Source organism: Vanessa cardui, chromosome 28 (assembly GCF_905220365.1).
Source record: "Vanessa cardui chromosome 28, ilVanCard2.1, whole genome shotgun sequence".
NCBI lineage: Eukaryota > Metazoa > Arthropoda > Insecta > Lepidoptera > Nymphalidae > Vanessa > Vanessa cardui.
The window spans coordinates 3012837-3031232 of NC_061150.1; the positions used below are offsets into that span (position 1 = coordinate 3012837).

At 33.1% G+C, this 18396-nt stretch overlaps 3 protein-coding genes across 3 annotated transcripts; 2 read left to right on the forward strand and 1 right to left on the reverse strand.

Annotated features, from left to right (window-relative positions):
* Positions 1-415: 415 nt before the first annotated feature.
* Positions 416-4962, forward strand: LOC124541555 (zinc finger MYM-type protein 1-like). The gene is made up of 2 exons (XM_047119473.1): positions 416-1060; positions 2160-4962. Exon 2 carries the CDS (start codon positions 2165-2167, stop codon positions 4835-4837), a length of 2673 nt encoding a protein of 890 aa, XP_046975429.1. The 5' UTR covers positions 416-1060; positions 2160-2164; the 3' UTR covers positions 4838-4962.
* A 2589-nt stretch (positions 4963-7551) lies between these two features.
* On the forward strand, positions 7552-8548 carry LOC124541368. The gene is made up of 3 exons (XM_047119223.1): positions 7552-7770; positions 7930-8094; positions 8465-8548. The coding sequence occupies exons 1-3, from the start codon at positions 7552-7554 to the stop codon at positions 8546-8548; spliced, it is 468 nt and encodes a 155-aa protein (XP_046975179.1).
* Positions 8549-9806: 1258 nt separating this feature from the next.
* Positions 9807-12330, reverse strand: LOC124541369 (protein FAM200B-like). Its single transcript, XM_047119224.1, has 4 exons — positions 11698-12330; positions 11005-11205; positions 10675-10860; positions 9807-9953 (listed from the first exon to the last, which is right to left on the reverse strand). Exons 1-4 carry the CDS (start codon positions 12328-12330, stop codon positions 9807-9809), a joined length of 1167 nt encoding a protein of 388 aa, XP_046975180.1.
* Between the last annotated feature and the right edge of the window lie 6066 nt (positions 12331-18396).

An 18396-nucleotide genomic window follows, 5' to 3' on the forward strand; every position in this document is an offset into this window, starting at 1 on the left:
TCGCGTCCCCTTTAAGGCAATTACCAATATGAGATAAACACTCCCTATCGTCCCATTTGTTAAGGATACGTACGTGATCGACTTCATCACACCATGCATCTATATCATTATATTGCGGGTCAAAATTTGAGATATAAATATGGGTGTATCTTACCGGGATTAAGTTGATGGCGTTAACAATCCTGTCGGTCACCTCACTCACAATGGTATCGGAGGATACCGATGGTCCCGGCTGCACAGACATGTCCAGACTAGCACTATCGGATCAGTGCCGGATTAGCCACGTAGCAAGAGTAGCAAATGCTACGGGCCCCGCGAATTGGAGGGCCCCGCGCTCAAATAGGTATTTCGTAATTACACCAATTCAACTGCAAGACTTATGAAGAAAATGTTTTGTTTACAAAACTACTACCAAACTACAAGTAATTTTGATTTTTTTCTTAATGAAATAAACGAAAAAAGACAAATAGATGGTATTTTGTATGTGTAAGAAAAAAAAAAGCGAGTATTTGTCCGCTCGGTTGGTGCCATTGGCGGGCGAACCGAGCCGACCCGAACTGCGCGCATAGCTATTTCCGCCTCACCTCTAGGTATAATATCTATCACGAAAAACGTTGGTATCAAAATCAACAACAATAATTTGAAATTGTACCACATTTTTTAAATTGAGCGCTAGCCACACACAAGTTATGTGTTGTACTACTTGCACTGCACTAAACGCAATTTGGCAACACTGCAAAACTATTTGGGGAATTCCCTGATATTGTCATCGATCGAGCTAGTCGTAACTCGAACAAATAAAATAGGATTCTATTGACTATCAAACAATAAGAAATTGATATACACTTTCCTTTGGCTCAATATAAAAAACTAATGAAAGCACTTTAAATGTGAATATTGTGAGAAAAGTTGTCTTGACATTGCTTCGAGTACTGTTTTCGTGATTGACGTAGGTAGCGCTGTGTGCAATTCATTCAATTATCTTCATAAAACACAATAGAAGAGTTTTTGTATGTGCAAGTGCAAATCAAAAATATCAACGAGAATAACTTCACTTAAGGTAAGATATTTTACTATACCTTGTAAAATGTAGCTTGATTCGCGAGACAGCTGTCGTCGAAATGACGCGCATGAAGTTCGAGATTATTGTTATACGCCCATTCCAAATTCAAAAAAGTTCATATTTTATTGTTTGTCACCCACAGAGAGGGATGTTCAATGCGTCATTACAACCATCGATTAAAATAAATCATCAATGAAAATATGAATAATCAAAAGATTTTTTTTTGGTTCGATTAAAACTTACGTTGAACTTATTATTTGATAAACGGATTTAATCATAATCATAATCATAATATTTATTTGCATTTAAAGTAAATATCAAAATTACTTTTGAACTATAAAGTTGAATATAGATAGACACGCTTCTTTAAAGTACCTAAGTGGCTTTTAAGTCGCGGACTTAGCTCAGACGGATAGACAGACAAAAAATTAAATATTATTTGATATATTTATTATGTACCTATCTAAGGTTATAACTTTTCATATACAATTAGTATGAAACTTTTATTTTCACATTTTACCAGATACAATTTTATAATAAATGTAGTAGGTACATTTTATCAGATACTTTAATTTTATATTATGTAGATGTTTTTTCTTAGACATATAAGTAACATTGTGTGATCAAATTTTGATTCAATATCGCCCGATAATCGATTTTTTTAAACCACATCTCTACCCTAGTAATATCACACAGACAGCTGTCCCGCGAATCATCCTAGTTTTTACAAACTATAGGTAGGTATGTTTTTTATTAAATCGCATTTGACATGTTGATTTTTTTAATACAAGACGTTTTTTTGTTAGATTGATTTCGGCAACACTAGTTGTCCTACAAAAAGACGGACGTTGGCGATCGCTCTTAGACTTGAATCAATAAATGAAAGTTGGTAAAAGGTCATGACATGACTTATCATTATCAATGAAAGTAGTAAAGTAGTTTATGCTTCCTCGCAGTAATTATAGGATCAATGTTGTAAAATAAAGAAATATCACAATGAAAGTGATAAAAACAAGAAAAAATATTTAAAAATTATTAACAAATTTACGCATTTTAAAAAACAATTAATTTAAAAAAAAAAATTCTCTAACCGTAGGTAACATGAGCAGCAGATCTAGAGATACTGGTCGGCACTACGCTTCTGGAAGTGCTAAGCGTAAAGCAAAAGATGAAAAGAAAAAAAAGAACGAAGCTGTTGTATCAAAAACACGTAAGCTGGCCGAGTATTTTAATGTTCAGAGTGATGTTGCTGAATCTATAGAAAGTAAATCAGAAAATACAGAGGTTGCATCTCATTGTACATATTATGATAGTGGTACTACTAACGTTTCTGATGAAGCTACATTTTCTATAAGTGATGCTGTAGTTGAAGAGACAGCAATTCCTCTTAATTTAGGTATATCATTTTCTAGCCAAAGAGAAGTTATAAGCACAGCCAGTCCTCTCGATCTAGAGTCGTCGTGTTCTAATCAAAAAGTTGACTCTAATGTCACTACAGTTTCAGTCCAAAAACAAAACGAAAGTAAAATATACTCCAACGATATTGAGGAATGGCCGAGCAACTTTGATAGAGATTATTGGATTGAAAAAGGAAGCAGCGTACTGCAAAATATGAATGGAGATTTTTTGTCTTCAAAGAAAATTTATGAAAACGAAAATAAACCACGTTTCTGCCATAAGTCATTTTTCACCTATAAACATAAACTAACGAATAAAACTCACGTCAGAGACTGGTTGTGTTATTCGGAAACCAAAGGACGACTTTTCTGTTTTGTTTGTAAAATTACGAATTCAGATAGTTCACCACGGTTTACGAAAGACGGATTAAATGACTGGAAGAATGCGCACAATTTGTTGACAAGACATGAAGAAAGCACTGAGCATAGACAAGCCATAATTTCGCTGTTAAACCTCAAAAACAAGAATACGCGTGTTGATTCTCAACTTGTGAGCCAAATTGAGACTGAGCAAAAGTATTGGAGGCTACTCTTAAAACGAATCATTGCAGTAATAAAGTTTTTAGCAGAACGAGGTCTTGCGTTTCGGGGTAGTGACGAAATTATTGGTTCATCTCACAATGGAAATTATTTAGGCTTGTTAGAATTAATAGCCCAATTTGACGCTTTTATGGCTCAACATATTCAAAGTCATGCTAATAAGGGAAAGGGACATACGTCATATTTATCTAAAACAACTTGTGAGGAATTTATTCATCTAATTGCATCAAGCATACTGGATCAAATTATTTGCGAAATTAAGATATGCAAATACTACTCAGTTTCATTGGATTCTACTCCAGATATATCGCATGTAGACCAACTGACTCTGACAGTACGCTATGTTCTGCCATCTGGACCAGTGGAAAGATTTGTTAAGTTCTTGGACATGGAAGGTCATACTGCTGAACAACTCGCTCAAAGTTTACTAGGTTTCTTGAGTGAGAGTGGCATTGATATCAAAGATTGTCGTGGGCAAAGCTACGATAATGCCAGCAACATGAGTGGGAAATACACCGGTTTACAGGCCCGAATTAAGGAAATAAATAAGTACGCAGAATACATTCCCTGCCTTGCACATTCATTAAATTTGGTTGCTAAGTGCGCTGCAGACTGCTGTACAGAAGCATTACTTTTCTTCGATTTCATTGAAAGCCTCTATACATTTTTTTCCGCTTCTACCTACCGATGGGGTCGTCTTACGAATGCACTTAAAGATTCCGCTTCGAAAATTCCGATTTTGAAACGGTTATCAGACACTAGGTGGTCAGCCCGAGCTGATGCTACGAAGGCACTTTTATGTGGTTTTACCACTATTAAGCAAGTATTGGAAGACATTTTCAATAACGTGGATCAGAAAGCGGAGTGCCGTAATAAAGCTTATGGACTAGTTTCAACGATGAATAAGTTAGAAACGGGAATAATGACAATTACTTGGAACGGAATCCTAGAACGCTTGCAAGCGACTAGTGCTTCGCTACAATCGTCTGATCAAGATCTTAATACGGGATACGCCCTTTATGAATCATTATATGGCTACGTCCAAGCAATGCGATCCACATTTTCAGATATTGAGGCAAGAGCCAAAGATTTGACTAACTGTGAAGAATACCAGCAACAGACATCACGACGAATCAAGCGAAATACAAAGTACGACCATTTCAGCGGCTCTACTACACTCGACGACTTTGTTGAAAATCAAACACCTGGACAACGTTTCGAATTTGAGGTGTTTATTGTCATAATTGATAACGTACTGTCTGCTTTAACTAAACGTATGAAAGCATATCATAAAATTACTAGTGTTTTTGAAGTATTTCGACAGATAAAATCTCTTACAACAGATAAGATTTTGGAAAAATCGTCAAGGATGGTCAGTGCTTACGAAGATGATTTGGAGAACAGCCTAGGCGGCGAATTAGTGCAGTTCGCAGAGCTGCTGAAAACAGATGTGGCTACTGTAATTGACAGCAAGAAACAGGAGCCTCTGGAACTGCAATTTTATAAACTTTTATTAAATAATTCTTTAGAATCGTGTTTCCCAAACTTAGAAATTGCCTTGCGCATTTACTTATCTCTCATGATCACTAACTGCAGTGGCGAACGTTCTTTTTCAACGTTGAAACGAATTAAAAATGAATTAAGGAACACTATGGGCCAAGAACGTCTTAATCATCTCACGTTGTTGAATATAGAGCATGACTTGCTTAAAGAAGTCGATATTGAAAGTGTAATCGCTAAATTTGCCCATAATAAATCCAGAAAAGTTTATTTGTAACAGTTTTATTTTATTTAATACCCTAAATTTGAGAACCGACAGCAAACCAAGGGCCCCTTGACAGAATTTGCTACAGGCCCCGCGCTGGCTTAATCCGGCACTGTATCGGATACCTCGGTTGGACGCGGCAGTGGTGATGCTGGCTGTATTTGTGACTCCGGGTGATCAGGTGTTGGTAGTAGCACAGGCAACACATCAGCAGTACCTGATCCAGAAGCCTGAGCCACTGCATTGCTTAAACGCCCGTTGCTGGAGCTATCTTCCAAGGCATTGAGACGATCTAGAATTGCCTGCAACTGCTGTTCTAAACCTTGTATTAGTGTGTCATTAGTATTTTTACCTCGTTGTCTCTTACTTGTGCCTGACATCTTAGTCAGAGGCAGTTAATGAACCCTAGTCAGAATGCCAAATCAAAAGGAAATCTAGCTATGGAGCCAGATCCCACTTCTGATGTTAGCAAAAGGCAAATAATTAAATTAAAAAAAATAAAACTACTCAAAATTAAAAGGTTTCTTATTTATAATCAATTTAACAATTAAACTTAAATACGAATGAAAACAAAACTATTAAATCTTCCATAAGAATATCTTTAAATCAACAAACAAAACTTTACAAAAATGTTATAGCAATTATTTATTCTAATAAACACACAAAAATATAGAACAAAGATTAGGACTACAAAAAAGGTCTCGTCAACGTCTGTACGTTACGAGTGCTCAAGAAAAAGTGTCCGATCCCCCCTTTGTCATGCTCTTTTATAGTTTTACAATAGTTGGACACGTGACCACAACACCGGTGATGTTTTTATCGCTAACAGTATATAATAAAGCAAATTCAATATCCCCTGCTATATTCATAACATGCAATAATAATGTGATATAAATTATGATATAGAATCAAATGCCATAACACCGTATTGAAGGCCAATGATTAATCATTCCATCCAATGAAGGGACCTTTGTCGTCATCCGTGTAACTTTTTGGGCCATCAATATACGAAAGATTAACGTAATCGTTCTGGATAGAGGGACTAGCGGTAGAAGGGTGGATTACTGTTTTCTTTGAAGAAGAATCAGGTGAGCAAGAAGATTTGTCGCCGAAGCGTTTGCGAGTAGAGGATGTTGAAGGATCAATTTGTAATTCTGAACCCTCGGGATCAGGAGGTTCGGGAGGTGGATCGACATCAATTATACACCAACTACTGTAACGTAACTAATATACTATATATATAATCAAAAGAAAAATAACACTTACCGAAACCGAATTATGTTAGTAAAACCCAGAAACCATAAAATTAATTATTTACACCGAAAATTCATAAAATAGATACACAGCATTAATATAAAAACACAGATATCTCACTAACACCTGTGTCAACAAAAGCTAACGCAAGCGAAAAAAAAAAATATTTTCATCTTCAACTACAGTAAACTCCCATCAGTCAATAAACCAATACATTCGTAAACCAGCACCAGTTCGAAAGGTTGAGCGAATTGACAAACAACTGGTCAAGATGATAGCTAAAGGGCAACATGCTCTAAGAATAAGATAGAATTTCGCAAGCTTATTGACTTAGTTACTCAGTGCTCAGGCTACAAATTACCCTCAAGGAAAACGCTTTCTGAAAATTTAATCTCAAAAATTCACAGTGACGTAATCGAAGAAGTAAAAAAAAAGTACACGCCGCACCAGCGTTGTCTCTCAGTACAGATATATGGACGTTACAGAATAATGATAGCTACATAGCTATTGTAGCCCATTTTTTAAATGAAGATACACAACTTGACTCAGCACTACTTGGTTGTATCAATTATAATGGTCGACATGCTAGCCAAAACTTGTGCGACTTTATCAAAGATATGTAAATGAAGCTCTTTTACTCTTCATTTAATTTAATAAATAATTACACTTGCTCATTACTTACTATAATTATTATCTATGGTGGCAGCACTTTTTACTCTGTATTTATTATATAATTTAATCTGTAGAAAAAGGCTCTCTGGTTTATTGTACATTATAGTTACAAGTTAACCCTTTATATCACTATGTGACATAACTGTAACAAACAAAACTACTCCTCAAAAAATCTAAAGTTGTTGTTTTATTCCATTTTAATTCACTGTGTCACGACGGTAACAAACCGTTTGATACATACTTAGTGTAATTTATGCAAACTAGATGGCGTTACTTGTATCAAAGTTGGTTCGAAATTCTCATGTCGTCAGTTTTTAAAAGACGTTAGTGGGTAAGGATTGAAAAATTCGAAAAAAATTTAAAAACTGGATAAAATACCTAGCTGTGCTGTGGTAACGAGACCTTGTCCCCGGATTTCTTAGACCTTGATACTCCGATCCAGTTCTTTTTCAAAATATTTCCAAAAAACTTGATTGAAAACATTGCCAATCAAACGAATCTATATATTGTGCAAAAAGATCCAAGTAAGACTTTTCGTGTCACAGAGACAGATATGCAGCAATTCATTGGACTTGTATACATCATGTCGTTAGTGCATCTTCCAAGAGTTACGAAACATTGGAGCAGGAACATAGGAACACCTCTTGTAAAAGACACAATGCCAGTAAATAAATTTGAAAAAATAAGGCGATTTATACATATCAACGACAATTCAAATAATGTTCCTCGCGATCATAACGACCATGACCGTCTTTTCAAAATTAGGCCAGTTATTCAAACTCTAAATGAAACCTGCCAGAATGTGCCCCTGGAATCTTTGCGTGGATGAGCAAATTTGCTCAACTAAAGCCAGACACAATTTGAAAAGGTATAACCCTAAGAAGCCAAATAAATGGGGCTACAAAATTTATGTACTGAGTGGTGTGAGCGGTTTTGCATACAAATTTGAGCCTGAAACTGGAACAGAAAATAAAGTTGAGCCTGGTGAACCAGATTTAGGAGCTGCATCAAATGTTGTTGTGAGACTTTCTCGTGAAATACCGCGAAATCAAAACTATCGCCTTTATTTCGATAACTATTTTACATCTTTGGCACTCTTGGAATATCTAGCCAAAGAAGGCATTCTTAGCCTTGGGACAATACGACGTAATCGCATACCTGATTGCAAACTCCCCCAGGATAAAGAGATCTCTAAAAAAGATCGAGGCTACTCAATTGAATATGTTGGCAGTATTGAAGGAACAGAGATCTCTACAGTTGCCTGGAAAGACAATAAAATAGTCACACTTGCTTCAAGTTTTGTAGGCGAACTACCTAAAGCTCAAGTTTCAAGGTATGATAAGGTGCGTAAATGTTATATAACCATTGATCGACCAAATATAGTCGGAGAATATAACCGTCATATGGGCGGCGTTGATTTGATAGATAGTATCATGGGAAGATATAAGATCAAACTCCGAAGCAAAAGATGGCAGGTTCGTATGTTTTACCACTTTTTGGATCTTGCTATGTCCAATGCCTGGTTGCTATATAAGAGAGTATATAAAACCAAAAACATGCAAGAGAACATATTGTCGTCAGCCGATTTCCGAGAAGAGGTTGGTACAGTATTATGTAAGATCGGGACAAAGGCAAATATAACACGGAGAAACATTGAGCCGGAAATTCAAGCCAAAAAGCGCAAAGGTCCAGCTCAGTATGTGCCCCCGGTAGCTGTACGCCAAGACCAAGATGGTCATTGGCCTGTGTGGGCTGAGAAAAGGATCAGGTGTAAATATCCTAAATGTGGAGGCGTAACACAAACGCTGTGTGAAAAGTGTGGCGTAGCGTTATGCTACAATAAACAAAATAATTGTTATAGGGCCTTCCATACATCTTAAAGGAGCAGTTTGTGTCAATGTAACATATCTGTCACACTCCCCTTTTTTTCATTTTGGTACTTTTCTAATAAAAATAATGAAAAATTAAAAAATACGTGTATTTTAATTTATTGAAAACTACCATAAAACTGGGTAATTTATAAATTTTACGAGGTTGCGTTATAAAGGGTTAAGTATAATTATTCAAAATACAAAACCTTTTATTATTAAATGTTTATAACATCTACTATATTTTATGGAGTACACCTACGTATATACATTTTTATATAAATAATAAAATATATTTAGTTATACCGTTATAAGATGTGATTCTTCTCTATTTCAATACTGTAGTTGTAGGTGCGTGGTGAGTAACTTATTTTCGATGGTACATGGAGAACGCGAATATAATAAAACAATGAACGATCAACAGTTTTTTGTTTACACTTATAACTATCACACAGCACAATGAGTCTACACACATAGAAGATATACTCAATAGGGTAACAGCACAAGCAAATTTGCAAAGAAAAAAATAACGAAAGTAATGAAGGCGTAAAGTGCGTGAAAGCCGAAAATAAGCAACAAAGCGGTCCGCATCGAGATCGAAATCCGACTGGCGTCCGCGCGGCGCGCGCGTCTTTCCGCCGGCCGCTAGCTGCCGGGGTGGGTGGGCGAGCCGCGCGATCGTACGATCGCTTTTAACATCACGTCACTAGCTGATATAAAAATTATCGTCGCGCGGTTGGAACTTTGTTTGTTTGTTGAATTTATTTATTTTAAATAATTATATAAATAATATTTTTTATGAAAATAATAAATGTGGCGGGACGCCACAATACTATTTTTTTTATCAAATAATTTAATTTTTTATTTTATATTTTCTCCCTCCAATTTTAATAATTTTACATCTAAATTATCTGAAATTTACAAGCATTTTATCGTCCCGAAATCGCCCAAATTAAATAAGAATTATATTTATTTTCTGATCGCAGCGTCAACTATTGGGTCCAATCTAAACCATTTATTGATACACTCAAAAACACACAAAAATATCTAATTCTGTTCAAGGAATTCAGTTAGATACACACATACATACGTACACAGTTCTATACATATCATATTTGTAGAAGGTTTAAGAATTACTTTCTATTGGACAAGAAAAACCAGCATCGATACCTGTTGACGAAGTTAGCCTAATTCCTATGTCTTCTTTTTTGGGTGTTGGGGTTGGAGTTTACTTTGCGCTTAGGAGTAGCCACAGCATTTCTTTGTTTTATGTGTGACGAAACAGTCGGTAATATGGGACTAGATGTCTTACTGTCCACGTTGATTTCTTTTATCTGGAAAATAAGTCATTTGAAATACAATTTTAACTAATTTATTTTTTAACACAATTACAAGACAGTATATTGACCAATTTATTTATATACGCTATAGCACTATCATATTATATCTGTGTCTCAATAGTTAGCTAGTAGTTAGTATCTTCTAGCCCATCAATTGCCACAGGACCCTTCATTGTAAATATCTGCTCATCTATACTGGAATATTCTTTCAGCGTGGAAGGCCCATTCCCCGTATTTGTGCCCTTATATTCCGCCTTGTTGTAATATATCTGTGTCTCAGTAGTTACGATATCTTCTAGCCCTGGGCTTCCCAAACTTTTTAGTGTTGTGACTCCCTTGGGTATATGCTATTTTGTTACGACGCCCCTCAATCCAGTCCCCAAAAATACTAGCGAGTTTTTGTGGGTACTACTCTAGTAACAGGTTAACAGTGAAACACGAATTTGCCAATCAATTTTTATTTAATGGGTACATAATTATAAAAAACTTATTTATGAATAATAACAAAATGAGATATTTATAAACTGGCTGTGCCCTAATGAGATGGATGTGCTTGTTTTTCTGAGCAAAGTTTTTGGAAACGGGGCTCCAGTTTGGAAATTGCCACTCTCATTTCTGTCTCTACGTCTATTTTTGACCTGTACTTGTTTTTTATTACTGCAACTGCAGAAAAACCTGTTTCACACAAGTATGAAGTGGCAAATGGTAATAAGACCTTTATAGCTGCAGTTCTGATGGCATGGTATTCTCGAGGTACTGAGCTCCAAAATTCAAACAGTTTATCTGAGGCGTATTGAAGCTTCAAGTTGGAATCACAGGACAATTCAATAAGTTGTTCTTCCTCCTCTGTTGAAAGTGTCGATGGTGTTGGTGATTGAAAAGGGTTTCTGACCCAGTATTGCTGAAGGTTATCGGGAAAATATTTTTGAAAGTGGTCGCTTAATGAAAGCAAGTGCTGTGTAAATATTGTTTTTAAAGAAGGGTCAAGGTTTTGTATCGATTTTTCTTGAAGAATACTTTCTAAAGATGGGAAACAGTCAATTACTTGATCTTCTAATTTTCTCTTCCAAAACAGCAACTTTTTCTGAAACCCTGTTATTTTATCTGCCAATTGCAGGATATGGGTATTGTTACCCTGCAAAGACTTATTAAGATCGTTCAATTTGTTGAATATGTCACAGAGGTATGCCAATTTTATAATAAAATCTGTATTATTAAAATTTTCCGCATCTTCGTGTGATTCTCTCTGTAAATAAGTATAAAACTCATTTCTTAATTCATACACACGTGCGAGAACGTTACCTCTGGACAACCAACGTGAGTTGCAATAATAAATTAAAGTAGTATGCTCGGCACCCAATTCTTCACAAAGTTTATTGAAAAGTCTCGCTTTTACCGGTCGAGTTTTAATGTAGTTTACCACTTTAATAATGCAATCCAACACATTACTTAACTATGGTGTAATGTTCTTTGCTGCCAAGGCCTCCCTATGTATGACACAATGTGTCCATTTTACATTTTTAGCCTTGGTTTTGATGAGAGCTTGTAATCCTCCATACTGTCCAGACATCGCTCGGGCACCATCGGTACACACACCCACACAGTTTTCCCAGCTAATATTATTTTCAGTCATATATGAGTCCAAAATGTGAAATAAATCAGTAGCTTTACCACCTTCACATATTTTTTTGCAAAACAACAAATCCTCACACAGATTATTTTCATGTATGTACCGTACGTAACATATCAATTGAGCATCATCATTACTATCCGTCGCCTCATCCAGTTGAATTGCAAATAAACCTGAAAGTTTTCTAACAATTTGCTCATTGATATCTTCTGCCATGTCGTGAATACGGCGACTAATCGTATTGTTTGAAAGAGGTATATTTTTTATTTCTTTAGCTGCCGATTCTCCAATCATTATTGATACCATATCAACCGCTGCAGGCAAAATCAGTTCCTCAGCAATCGTGTGTGGTTTCTTACATTTGGCAATACGGTGAGCTACCATGTAGGAGGCGAGCAATGCTTTTGCAGGAACTGTTGCTCTTGAAACCAAAGACATGGATTGATGTTTTAACTCTCGCAGTTTTCTTACAAAAAACTCTCTCGGCTTACCTTGTAAATCACTGTGAACTAATTCCAAATGCCGCTTTAGTTTGTTCGGAAGCATACTTTCAGCTGCCAACACTTTGTAGCAAACAACACATTGAGGAAGTTCTACATCTTCTTTAGTAATGCAGGTAAATCCGAAATCCAAATATTCGTCGTCATATTTTCTATATTTCTTTCGCTTCCCTCCAGTTACATTACTGCTCTCGCCTGACCCCTCATTCCGTTTTCTATTTTTTTCGATAAATTTATCCATAATTAACCTTATAAATCTATCCAATTTAATCTGTCTAACTTTAAAACGCCGGTTGCGTAATTAAACAAAAGAAAAGCGGGACTGAACGCAATAGTAAGTAATAGTTTATGGACTGAACGACATGATCACGCGCGGTATCGAAAACGCGGATCGCGGGCGGGGCGGCGCGGGCGGCGGTCAGTCGCTCTCCCGTTCTCGCGCCGCGGTGTTTGACAGAATGCGCGCGGCGCTCACTCGACTCAGTCGCATCAACGTATCGCCACGCGACGCCCCTGGGATAATGTCGCGACGCCCCAGGGCGTCGCGACTCACAGTTAGGGAAGCCCGGGCTTAAGTAAAAGAATTTAGGACGGATATTGTGAAATATTGCATCAGCCGAGGATGCATTGTTAATCCATTAGCAATGTAAATTATTATTAGATTTGACTTCAATCGAGAAGTTAGTCTTAATTAGAAAATAGTTTTAATTTTAAATAAATAATTTTAAGTAATTGGTTTTTTTTCAACCATTGTATTGCTACTAACATAATTTGCATTTGTGTTACTTAGCTAGCTAGTAGCTGAGTTGTAATGTGGTACTGGTATAAAAGTATATATCTTCAGAAAAATTTATAAATTCTCTGCAACGTCTTTGTTGAATAAGTATTTATTTTGTCCACTCGAGGCTTGGGAGACTCCATTGTATTAACATCAATGTCACAGTCTACTTCCAGTGTTCTGAAACAATAAAAGTTTATTCAGAAAAAAAAATTTCATTGTGGTTTTTAAAATTAAAAATAAAATAAAATACTTTTATCGAAATTAACATTCTTATGTATACTTTTGCAGATCAAATCAAATATATTTAATGTTAATATATCAAAGAGGCCCTGTACCACTAAACCAAGAGACCTGTTATCTTAAAGGCCAGTGACCTCACAATCAGTGTTTACATTTATTAGACTCATTATTAACTTTAAATTTAATGCTTAAATATATTAATTGATTACATAGAAAGAAAGAGAAAAAAAAGAACACAAAACAAAATGTATATGTCGAACTAATGTGGTAAAAATACTATCAGGGTTTGTTCCTTTAACAATTGTTTTACAAGCACTTTTGAATCGTCATTTAAAAACTATATTAAGTATAGCTACCACTGGTTCAGAAAGTAGATTCTACCAAGAAAAAGTCAGTAGTTATGCTTTTTCAACATTTAAAAATACAGTCATGTTAATTAATTACAATAATCTATGTAAGTAATGTATCCTGCCTGGAAGCTTACAAGTATTAATTCCACACTTTTTCATCTTGTATTTGAGTCAAACAGTCAAATAATTTGACTGACTATATTGATAATATCAGTTGTAAGATGTAATTATGAATAATATTTATCTTAAAAAGTTGAAGAGTATTCAGGTTAACTTATAAAATATAATAATGTACTCTTTTAAATTTTATCGGTTTATGCCATTAATATCCAACCAACTAGTACAATCACACTTGATTATAAATTTTGAACCATGTACTAATATCATTTTTCTTAGTAAATTTCTAAATAATTATCAGAGTAGAGTTTAGGTATACAGATACACTGCAAGTTATATTACTGTATCAAATTGCACTGTTACTATAATTGATATGATATTATGATCTTATGTTCATTACATTAACAGGAAGTTTCGATGCATTCCATCCTTCCCCGATTAGTTACAAGTTTCAAAGTATAGACAATCCCATTGCTGCAAGTGAAAGAGATATTTGTGGTATTCTACTACTCATAGTTGTTTCAAATGTTTAAAAAAAAACATGAAAATAACCTAACATGGATCTTTTATTCAATATGAATTTGTAAAGCAATTATTTTAAAACACAATCAATCCAATCAGTATATATTTTATTCTAAATGACATTTACAAGCACTTTTCTTTCGTCATTTTACGGAATTATATAGAACTCACAGCGACCACCTATTCGGAATGTCATTCTGGATTGATGGCGACCGTTAAGAAACGTAGTAGGATGAATATCTATGAAGGTATCCAGCAAGAGAACGGCTATATCAACTAGCAATTTATTTTCAAATTTATCATTATATTATATCTTTTCCACTTACCTGTTTACACAAGAAATACCAATTACGACGACTACGCAAGCATTTGAATGAAAATATTAGTAGAAAACGATGTTATTTTTACCATTGCTATAAAATACACTCATAAATCAAAACTTTCACTGTTTAAAATTGTAATACAACATTGTAAATTATCATTTAAGATAGCCATGATGTCGAGATTCGAATAACTTGCACTTGATAGGCAACTATGTAATAGTAAATACTAAATAGCTGTGTCTGTGTGACCAGTCTTGTCTAAATTGTGCATTTATTTTTATTTTTATTAATGCTTATACTAAAATATTATTAACGAAAATATAACTTAATTAGTAAAAATATTTATTAACAAATAATAATTGCTAAATAATGAGACATCCATATTTTATACTAAGTTGTCGAGTTTTCTAACTTTCGTATATTTTTAATGGCTTTAAATTAACGCATTTACTTTGTTATGTCTGTTTTATATGTAGGAATTAGAGTATCAAGTTATTTTCTTTGCAGGTGTGTTTTCTTAGTAGAAATATGCGTACACAAGCTAGGACGTAGGCAAATTGCCTAACCATTAGCGTCAAATGACCTCAAATGACCTATATTTACAGAACAACATATGCATAAGAATTACAAGTATATCTTCAGAATGTTTGTAAAATTCTTGTACTACGGAGAACTATTCTTGAAATAAAACGTGAATTTAAATTGGTATGGGTAAAATACAATATAATCTAGTGCATAAAATAAAGTTTAATGAAATCAATCATTTTCAAAAGGTGGAGTTAAAAAAAACTCAGCCGAGATATTGGTTCACAATTATTGACTTACTAACTACTAGCTTACGCGATCGAAAAACTATAGTTCCTAAAAAAATCATAAAATGGCAACACTGAAAATCGAGTGTTTAACTGTTTATTTACATTAAAAAAAAACTTTTACGTTTGTTGTTTGTTATCTGTACCCTTAGTACGAGTTTGACAGTTAACTTCATGTAATTTACTTTCGGTTTTCTTTTCATACAAATCCTATCAGCGCCCCAAGCGTAAACGCAGAGGAACTAAAATCGGCAGTACGAGTTTTTATTACTAACGTTATCGACTTCGAAGTCGAAATAACGCGCGGTTTTCGACATTTTGGTAGTACGAGTAACACTTTTGACAGATTTACGCAAGTAAATTGACGTTTTCGTTACTTTCTTATCGAGTTTGAACTCACTGAATTTATTTCGGTGAGAGTCAGTGAAACCTATTTTTGAAAATTAATTACTAAACATGTGAGGCAATATAATGCTTGAAAACTAGCTACAACTGTTACGGTAGTCTTTTAGAACATTAAAAAGCAACGAAACTGAATTCTGCGGTGAAATTTATCTTTAATTAGCCGTATTTTAAACTAACATATTTTCTTGAGAATTGCCTTAGAAAATGTTAATATTTTTTTGCGTTAACATGTGAAGAAGAAATGAGTTATAAATATTAACTTATTTTCAATATATTTACAAATATGATACAAACGCAAGGTGAGTCTAAATATAACATATATTTTTAAATGGCATGCTAATGTATTATTTAATTACATCGAAAATAAATGATAATAATGTAAAAGAGTATAATTCAATTATCATAATATCATAAAATCGCTTAAACAAAATAGTAAAACAAGTTATAATTGAAATATGTATATTGTTTAAATGAGTATTTTCAAAAACATCAAAAATACTTAACTTATTTTTGTTATTATTCCTAACAATATTGGTAGCAGTTGAGAATGCTTTGAAGGTATGATGGGGATCATGCAAAGTATAAGTAACTGTCATTCTTTAGTGTAATCATTATTAATAAAAATATATATATTTTTCAGGCTATGAGTGAATCAATCCTTTATTTGGAGCAGCTATACTATTATTAATGATGATTTGGTGCAGACAATATCCAAGAAACAAGTGACCATGCATTGAACAGTTATCTACGTCTCTATATAATTTCCTTTTGATTTAATTCAAACAATAAATATACTGAAAAGTGGATTTGTCTCTTTATTGAATATCTATTATTTTCTACGATATTGTAAAATTAAATTGAATTGAGAATGATTTAAAAAATATGCATTATTATATTAGAAACATTTATAGGTCCATTATTATACTATTATGTATGTATATTATATGTTTATATTAAATTATATATACATTATTATTATACTCAATAAATGCTTGTAACTATTGTTTTGAATTCTTATAAATAATCAACGTCAAAAACACTCATTGCTTAAAAACATAGAATGTTATTTATCCTTTTTCTAAAAGGAAAAATATAAATAACAATAGTAGTATAAAACAGATAATTAAAACTATTAACTCTTTATTGTTTAATGTAAATCAGTAACTTTATGTATGTAGTGCATATAATTATATTTTAGGAAAAATAAAACAAATTAAGAGAAAGTAATTGTTAGGTATTTGTTTTCAATATACTAAACTTTATTTTCACAATGATTCTTGGAGTTAAGAGTGTTGGATGTAATGTCACACTGGAAAATCAATAACTATTGTTTTGATTTCTCTCAAATAATCGACTTCAAAAACACTCATAGCTTAATAAAATAGAATGTTGTTATTTATACTTTCTCAATTATGGGGTATATTAAAACGATGAACTCTTTATTTTTTAATTTAAATAAAAAGCTTTATATATGTAGTATATTTATAATTATATTTTAGGAAAAATAAAAACACAAATTATGATAGTAATTATAAGGTATATGTTTTCTATATATTAAACTTTATTTTCACAATGATTCTTGGAGTTAAGAGTGATAGATGTAGCATCACACTGGAAAATCAATAACTATTGTTTTGATTTCTGTCATAAATAATCAACTTCAAAAATACTCATTGCTTAATAAAATAGAATGTTGTTACTTATACTTTTTCAATTATGGGGTATATTAAAACAGTCAATTAAAACTATGAACTCTTTGTTGTTTAATGTAAATAAAGACCTTTATATATGTTATATACATAATTATATTTTAGGACAAATAAAAAACAAATTAAGGTAGTAATTATTAGGTATTTGTTTTCTATATATTAAACTTTATTTTAACAATGATTCTTGGAGTTAAGAGTGATAGATGTAGCATCACACTGGAAAATGCAGCACAGATGTATTTGTATTATCTAGGCTTGTTTTTCTTCTTTGGAACTGTAATCACAAACAATATTTTTTATTAATACATTCACAAACATATAAGTCATGATCATGGAATTATTTAAATCTAAGTGAACCCTAATTGAAATATAATTAATAAAGGCCATAATACATAATGGCAATTAGACATGCATATTATTGTAGTATATTGAAATAGTTTGTATTTAATTAGGATAATATCGAAATAACAAAATAATTTAAGCATAACTTTGAATTGAGATGAAAGTCACTTCATTTTAAATTAAACTTAATAAACAGGAAATAAAAACAATAATTTAAATATAGAATAAAAGTGTTCGCAAACTAATTTTACTTATTAATAGATGCTCTCAATATGTATAAGTATATCAACGTAAAATTGTAAGGAGAATTCAATTAACAATATTTGTAGGTTAGTTATAGTTTAAAACAAATTCCTCTATATTAATAACAATATTCACTGTTTATATATTTTTTAAACGTTTAGAATCTTTATTATAAACTTACGGTCCTTACAATTATTACGTATCGTTTTATTTATTTAATGTAATAATAAATTTATGTTTACGTACCTCTTGATGAATTTTATAATATAATTAATCTTTCAAACAATGTTTCAGTGTAATTTCTTTTCTTTTCACTGCTATTATAACACTTAAAAATTAAAGCATTCACCGTTCTATTTCTTATAGTAATGTAAACAGTGTAAAATACGATAATATAACCTTAAAATTTTTAAAGACATTAGACAATACTTTGCGAGAAATGTCAAATACAAGAAAAATGACA

Coding starts and splice junctions, on each gene's coding strand:
- LOC124541369 (XM_047119224.1), bottom strand. CDS start 12,330: ATGGATAAATTTATCGAAAAAAATAGAAAACGGAATGAGGGGTCAGGC. Junction 11,206..11,697: donor ATGCTCAATTGATATGTTAC/GTACGGTACATA, acceptor ACTTATTTACAG/AGAGAATCACACGAAGATGC. Junction 9,954..10,674: donor TCAGAACTGCAGCTATAAAG/GTCTTATTACCA, acceptor CTTATTTTCCAG/ATAAAAGAAATCAACGTGGA.
- LOC124541368 (XM_047119223.1), top strand. CDS start 7,552: ATGTGCCCCTGGAATCTTTGCGTGGATGAGCAAATTTGCTCAACTAAA. Junction 7,771..7,929: donor GAGCTGCATCAAATGTTGTT/GTGAGACTTTCT, acceptor AAACTCCCCCAG/GATAAAGAGATCTCTAAAAA. Junction 8,095..8,464: donor AAGTTTCAAGGTATGATAAG/GTGCGTAAATGT, acceptor TGCCCCCGGTAG/CTGTACGCCAAGACCAAGAT.
- LOC124541555 (XM_047119473.1), top strand. CDS start 2,165: ATGAGCAGCAGATCTAGAGATACTGGTCGGCACTACGCTTCTGGAAGT.